Below are 8,110 nucleotides of genomic sequence, written 5' to 3' on the forward strand. Positions count from 1 at the left end.
CACTGAACTCTGCCCCCATCTTCAATGGCTATTCTAGCTCCTCTCTAACCCTCACTCCAGAGTTCCAGCCTTTTGTCCCATAGGGCTACATCCAAAATGGGACAGACATCTTACCGTGCAGAACCCAGTCTCTCACTGTGATTTCCAGTGGATGAAAGACAAAGGTGGCAAATGCATGAATTTTAATGGGGAGGGTTTTCCAGAAAGTTTGAGGATGGTGATCACCAGCATTCAAGGTATTTTTGGCCACTGTTTCTCATAAGACCAGCCAGTACTGTCAGCTTTGCTGGAAAGGTTTATCCTCATGTAGGACTGGAGGCAGCATGGCTGATAATTTTTGCAATACAAGTAGGGCTGTTCATCCTTTTTGCAAGAGGGTCGACAGACTCCATTGTTGCCCATGCATCGAAGGATCTGTCTACCTGGCCAGGAAAAGAAGAAAAAGAATTAATTTCCACTTAACAGTGACATAGATCTGAAGAGTCAGGGAACATAGTAAAAGCCTAAAGGATTATCACAACCACCACTTCCAGGAAAACAGAGTAAATGTCCTTTTCTCTACTTGTCCTGCTAAGTACGGCTTAAAACCCTATGCATTATACCGAAAACAAGTATAAGAATACTTGGAAAGTGAAGAAAAGAGTGAACCTCAAGACCTGAGGAATGACAGCCACGAATTCCTTCAACCTTCCCCCACTGGGCTTGTTTTTCCCTTGTCTATCCCAGGCTGATTCTGGGGAAGCTGGTAATCTGGAAACACAAATGGGTGCAGATATAAAAGTTCCAAAAAAGCCTGCTCTCTCCAACCAAAAGACCAGGAAAGGGGCAGCCTTGTAAGACAGAACATTTTGAGAATAACCACTCTGCTCCAGTCACACACCACAGAAAAAACCACAGCCCTTTCCACGCTGTAAGGAGGTGTATCCCCCCAGGTGGTGTCAGAGAGGGCTGAGGGGAACCTGACAGGACCCACCACCACCACACAGTATTGATAGAAATCACGTGGGCAGCCTCGACTTCCCCTGAATTGTTGAAGGAAGGCTCCGTCTTCATGACAAGGTGATAACAGGAGGTCTAGTGGGAAGTCAGGATTTTCACCATCCTGCAGCAGTTACAGGGTCACCTGGAGACCACACTGGGAACAGAACATCCCTTCCAAACAGGGTAGCATGAGAGGAGGCATACCTGGGAGCTAGAATTCCCACCTGCACCTGCAGTAATGAGGAGCCACCTCCCCCCTCCACCTCCATCTCAGAAGAAGCCCAGGGGAGAACCTGGATTTCTACTCCCTCCTGGAAGAGTCAAGGCCAGCCTGCATTCCAGTGTTGGAGTAGGCAGGGTAGGACCGAACACTGGAGCATGAGCTAGAATCTCATAACATAATACCAAAAGGGTCCAGATTTCAATCAAAAATTACTCAGCAGACTAAGAACAAGGAAAATCTCAACACAAATGAAAAAAAGGACAATCATGCAAACCTGAGATCTGTTCAAGTTGTTACTTCATTCCTGGGCAAGTGACTCAAATGCTGAGCCACCATGAGGCCCTGAGTTCAAACCCAGTACCACCAGTAGTTCAATCACCTTTCATTCTGAACAGTACTCCACAGTATGCAGGTGCACCGTTTATTTAAGCCTTTGCCTACTGATGTGCCTCTTGATTGTCTGCACTTTTGATCATTAAAAATAAAGCTGCTGTGAACATTTGTTTACAGGTTTTTCATGGACATAAATTTTCATTTTTCTGGGCTAAATGCTCAAGAATGTATTTGCTTGGTAATATGATCAGTGTCTATTTCATTTTTTAAAGAAATTGCCAGACTATTTCCCAGAGTGGTTGTACCATTTAACATTGTCACCCACAATGTAGGTAGCTTCTCTGCATCCTTGACAGCATTAGCTATCATCACTATTTTTAATTTTAGCTGTTTTGTTGTATATAGCTATACATCCAGCCCCTTTTGCACTGGTTATTTTGGAGATAGGGTCTTGCTTTTTGCCAGGGCTAGCCTGGAACCACAATCCTCCCAAATTCAGCCTCCCTTGTACCTTGGAATGGCAGGCATGCACCACTTCGCCCGGCTATTGATTGAGATAGGGTCTCTCAAAATTTTTGCCCAGCTGGGCTCAAACCATGATCCTCTGAATCTCAACCTCCCAAGTCACTAGGGTTACAAGTGTGAGTCTCTGGCACCCCACTCCATAGGATCTTTTGCTGAGTGAAATTTATTTTAAATTTTGAGAAAGTACAATTTATCAATTTCTTCTTTTGTGGATTGTGCTTTCCATATCTAAGAACTGTTCACCAAGATCTAGGTCTGAAGGTTTTTCCCTACATTTTCTTCTAGAAGTTTTATGATTTTACATTTTACTATGATCCATTTTCAGTTAATTTTTGTCGAAGATGTGAGGCAAGGTTTAGGTCAAGAGTTTTTGGTTTTCTTTCTTTCTTTCCTGTTCAATTGCTCCAGCACAATTTGTTGAAAAGAAAAATTTTCTTCCATTGAATTACTTTTGTACCTTTGTCAAAAATCAGTTAACTGTCCATATATGGTAGCCTAGTCCTGTAATGCTACTCAGAAGGTAGAGACTGGGAGGATCGTGATTTCAGGCCAGCTCAGGCAAGAAGTTAGCAAGACCCAGTCTCAAGCTAGATGTGTTGCTATATGTTTGCAATCCCAACTACTGTGAGGCATAGATAGGAGGATTGCCGTCCAAAGCAAGCCCCTCAGAAAAAAATGTGACTCCCTATCCAAGCAATAGCTAAAGCAAAAGACTGGGGGCATGGGTCAATGTAGAGGGCTCGCCTAGCAATCTCAAGGCCCTGAGTTCAATTCCCAGTACCTCCAAAAATAAAATCAGTTGACTGATAAGAATGAAATCATGTCATTATCAGGAAAATGAATAAAACTGGAGCTCATCATGTTAAGCAAAATAAACCAGACTGAGAAAGACAGATATCACATGTTCTCTCTCATATGAAGAATCTAGACTTTATTGGGGTTTGAACTCACCACTTGAGCCACTCTGCCAGCCTGAATCTAGACTTTTAAAAAATAAATGACATAAGAGTAAAAGGAGGAGTGTTTGGGGGGCAGGAGTCACTAGGAAGGGAAGGGCAAAAGAAGAGAGTGTTACTTGGAAGGCTGAGATCGGGAGGATCAAGGCTCAAGGCCAAAAAGTTCCCAAGACCCCATCTCCAAAATAACCAGAGCAAAATGGACTGGAGGTGTGGCTCAGCAGTAAAGAGCCTGCTTTGCAAGTGCAAAACCCTGAGTTCAAATCCCTGTCCCACAAAAAAAAGAGGGCGAAAGAGGGTGAATATGATTGAACTATTCCATGAATGAAAATAGAATATTGAAAACTGTTTTTAAAAGGGGAAGAAAAGGGAGAATAAAGAAAAATAGAAGAGGTGAATTTGATCACAGCCCATTATATGTATGTTTATATCACTTTGAAACCCCTTCTTACAATTAATATATGCTAATTTAAATAATAAATAAACCAATCAGTTGTCAGCACTTGTGTGGGACTGTCTCTAGTTTCCCTATTCTGTCCCATTGATCTATGTGTATCTGTCTCCACCCACATCCCATACTGTCACCATACAAGTCTTGAAATCTGCTAGAATGATTCTTCCAACTTTAATCTTTTTTCATTTTATTTTAGGTATTCTTGTTCCTTTGCAAATTTCTCTTCAGACAAGATGATAAAACCATATTGTCTACATCTATTAAAAGTCTTGCAGGGGGCTGGGATGTAGCTCAGTGGTACAGCACTTGCCTAGCATGAGCGAGGCCCTGGGTTCAATACCAGCACCAAAAAAGAAAAGACAAAAAAAAAAGTCTTGCTGGGAGTTTGATAGGAATTGTTAGGTGTATATATCAGTTTAAGAATTTCCATGTTTGCTACCTAAGTCTTACAAATTCAAACACTGTGTGTCCCTTTGTTTATTTAAATCTTTTTATTATTGTATATTAATTGTACAAAGAAGTTTCACTGTGGTATTTCACACATGCATATATTGTACTTTGATCAGATTCACCCCTACCTTGCTCTTTCTTTTCCCTGTCGCCCCTCCCTCCCTGTGTCAACAGCCTCCAGTGGGGTGCCTTGTGCCACCTTCATACATAGACATAATGTACTTTGATGCTGCCTACCCCCGTCATTGTCTTATTTCCATCTTATTTACTGCTTTTATCAGTGTTCTGTGGCTAGCAGCAAACAATTTCTGTCCAATTTTAGATATACAGCTGATCATTTGATTTTTGGAGTGTTTTGAATGGTATTGTGTTTTTAACTTCAGGGTTCACATGTTCATCACTGCTATATAGAAATCCAATTGATTCTTGTATGATTATCCTGTGGCCTTGCTGAACTTGGTAATAGATGCTTTGCTTTTTCATTTTTGCTTTTGTAGATTCCTTGAGATTTTCTACAAAACCATTATGACATTTGTAGGCATTATGACTACCTACAAATTAGGCAGTTTTATTTCCTCTTTTCTAATCTGCATGCCATTTATTTTCTTGCCTTAATGCACTGGCTAAAACAACCCAGAATTAAAAGGAGCAAACTGTCAATACGCACAACTTGAACAGATTGCAAGAATATAATGCTTAGTTTTAAAGACCTCCAAAGTTCACATCTGCTTCTATTTCTAAATAGAAAATGACAAAGTTATAGTGTAACCAGTGGTAGACTACATGCTAGCATGTGCAAGGTCCTAGGTTTGATCCCCAGATTACCCCCCAAAAAAATTTTACAGAGATAGGAAAGAGGTTAGTGGTTAACAGCAGTTAACCATAGAAAGCAGGATGATGATAAAGAGTAATGGGAGTTTTGTGTTACAATCATGGTGGTGGGTATACAACCTACGCTTAGGACAAAATGGCACGAAGTGTATATGCACATTGTACTGGTATTAAGACTCCCGGGTTTCATTGCAGTTACGTGGTATAATCACTGGAGGAAACTAGGTGAGAGGTACATAGGACCTCTCTCTCTTACAAATTCCTGTGACTAATTCTTGCAAAATTAAAAGTTAAAATAAAATAACCCAGGGGGCTATAGAGAAGTTAAAAGATCTGGATCTAAAAATCAAGAAACACTGGGCTTGGCTGGGGGTATGACTTAACCAGTGGAATGAAGACTTCAGTTCAAATCCCAATACATCCAAAAAAAGAAAGGAAAGAAAGAAGGGAAGGAGTAAGGAAAGGAGGAAGAAAAGAATAAAAGGAAGAAAAGAAAGAAGAAATGAAAGAAAGAACGGAAGGAAGGAAGGAAATCGTGAACTTCAATCCTAGCTCCCATTGCTCTGCAGGGTAACCTTGGGCAAATTTCTGTCCCTCTTTCCCCTACCCTTTTCTCATCTGTACAGTGTAGACTGTAATAGTGCCTAACTCCTGGAGTTATGGGGATTAATAGATTAATAAATGGAAAACAACTAGAGGCTGGAACATGGTAGGAGCTACATAAATGTAAACTCTGATTCTTATTTTTCTTATCAGATAAAATTTCTTTGCCGGAGGACCCATTTCTGCCTGGACCACAACTATGAACACGGTTTGGGAATGTTTCCATGAGACAGACACATGGTAGTCCCTCAGAGGTAGCCAGAAATAATCTTGGAGGCTGTGCACACATAAGAACCAGAGGTGTGGTTGCTCATCCGCAGGACGCATTCGAGAAGAGCTGGTCATTAGCATTATTATTATTTTCCCTCTGGATTGAGATCTCCAAAAAGATAAACAGTCCTTTGCCTGGAGTGGAAAATAAAATAATGACCACTGGCCTTTGCTGAGCAGCCCACTGTGAGTCACCTAATATATATCACCTTATTGTCTCTTCACTACAACCTCCTGAAGTACGAGTCTTGTTTTCATTTTCTTGCTTATGAAACAGGCTCAGAAAGGCTCCATACCTGTTAGAGGCAGACAAAGGACTCAGCCCACACTCTTCCTAATATTCCATGCTGCCTGTCCACTAGTTAGAACTTAGCTACTTAGAGAGGCTAGTGCCTCCCTTGATAATGTCAGCTGAGGCCATGGCCCTCTGTTGTCTTCAGCATTGAGTCCAAACTTCTGAATTTGGCATTCAAAGACCTTTCACTCATTCCACAAATGGTTGTCAGCACCCAATATTCATCATGTCTTAAATCTGATACTAGGTACACAGGGGTCACCTGTGTCCAAGTGGGTTGATACAAAGTCATGCACCATGATAACTTCAGTTCTTGCAATGAATAAAAGTCCTTGCAATGGTCTATTCCATCATATTTTGTCTAGAGTGCATATGTTGCCTACATGTGAGGATAAGCAGGGAGAAAATATTTTACCCCTTTGGAGCTTGGTCAAGAATAGAAAATCAGGACCAGAGTTATGGCTCAAGTGGTAGAGTGCCTGCCTAGCAAACACAAAGACCTGAGTTCAAATGTTAGTACAGAAAAAAAAATAGAAAATGAATCCTCAATGTCATATGTAACTTAGATTATGGGTACTGGTATACAAACAGAGGCTGAATTGAGCTTCAGCTACAGAAGCAGGCCTGCTTGTCAATCTCAGGAAACATGCAATCCAGAGGCTCTTCTTCCCCAGTTTGGAATCAATGCTTCTACAACTGACATGTCAACCCTCATCCAGATGAACCCGCTGTCAATGTCTATCCATCCTTGTCACCCCTCAGCCTACACAGCAAAAAGAGATTTGAGGAAGCACTACAGCAGCAAAACCCACATCCCTTTCTGTCACACCCTCTGGAAATCAGGTCCTTCTTCCTCTTCCTTGAGGAAGACAATTTGCATTCAAAACAAGGGTGGGCAGATCTGTACATTTGAGTGGTCAGCCTATTTCAAAGTTTCCTCCAGGAAGGAGGCCACAGCTGCCCCGGAAAGGAGTTTTGAAGGGCCCAAACTAACTCCCAAGGCTTTTGTCAGGGCTTTGCAGCTCACAACACTCAGTGTGACTCAATGCCACCACTCACTGTGTCACACACATCTGCTTAATATCATTCTTGACGTCCACTCAGCTTGCTCACCAGGAATCAGAAGAACCGCTTATTAATCCCAGCATTGTCTCAAATCTACTTATAGACATAAGCCACCTTTCCTCCTTGAGCCTCAGTTTCCCCATCAGTAAAATGGGAAAGGTTGCCTGAGGGCAATGAAGAATGAAAAGTAGATCAGGGACTTGGGGAATGGTACCTAACTCCCCAAAGAATAATCAGAGTGCTCAATCCCCAGTGCCACAAAAGAAAAGTCTGAAGGAATTTTCAAAATGTCACATTCCCAAACCCCAAGTCCAGAGGTTTAGGCACATGGTTAAATGTCCTCCATAAACTTCTAAAGGCTCAGTGATGAGATCTGAGCCTTTCTTCACCCCAATATCCTTTTACTCCCCAAGGTTGTCTCTGTATGCCCAATACGGAGCACGGAGGAGGTTCTTAATAAACGGTATTAAACAAGCAAGTAGATAATGATTCCTACTAAATTAATTTGGTGGGAGAAGAATGGCTGTGTAGAAGAGGTTAATGCCAGGCCCCAAGTATCAAGAGGTCCTTAGACCTTCCCTCCCCAAACCACCTTCCCCTATGGAGTCTACATGTTTCAAGAACAATTTATCAGAGGAATAAGAAGCAATTTGAGCAAGACCCAGGGTCTCCTCTGCCACCTTTCCAACAGTGCCAGCTGGAGTCAGATCTCCCTGGCTCAGTGTCCTCTGCAACCGAAATTCCAAAAAGGAACCCAACCCCAATCACTGGAACCTGGTTCAGCCTTTGGCACCCCACCAAATCCACCCATGCTTCCATTCGGAATTCCATCATTTATCTACTCAATCAAACACAAAACACTCACTAAATGCATCTGTGCCCAGCACTCAGCTAAACACCAGGCAGACAGATGTAAATAGCACTGTCACAGCCCCTAAGGAGTTCTCATTTGTGCATGTTTAGGGAATGGGCAGGAAGGGGACAATGACTCAAGGATGGTATAATTGTACAATCACATGGTACATGTCATAACTTCTTCAGAGTGTCACTTTGCAAAGCCATGCAGAACAGTTTTGAGAAAAATAGCTTACAAAGGTGAGATCAAAATCTTGGACAAGAATGCA

At 41.9% G+C, this 8,110-nt stretch overlaps 1 protein-coding gene across 1 annotated transcript; it reads right to left on the reverse strand.

Moving 5' to 3' along the window:
* Positions 1-195: 195 nt before the first annotated feature.
* Positions 196-597, reverse strand: LOC109691784 (beta-defensin 119-like). The gene is made up of 2 exons (XM_020171978.2): positions 579-597; positions 196-422 (listed from the first exon to the last, which is right to left on the reverse strand). The coding sequence occupies exons 1-2, from the start codon at positions 595-597 to the stop codon at positions 232-234; spliced, it is 210 nt and encodes a 69-aa protein (XP_020027567.1). The 3' UTR covers positions 196-231.
* Between the last annotated feature and the right edge of the window lie 7,513 nt (positions 598-8,110).

Source organism: Castor canadensis, chromosome 5, assembly GCF_047511655.1.
Source record: "Castor canadensis chromosome 5, mCasCan1.hap1v2, whole genome shotgun sequence".
Lineage (NCBI taxonomy): Eukaryota > Metazoa > Chordata > Mammalia > Rodentia > Castoridae > Castor > Castor canadensis.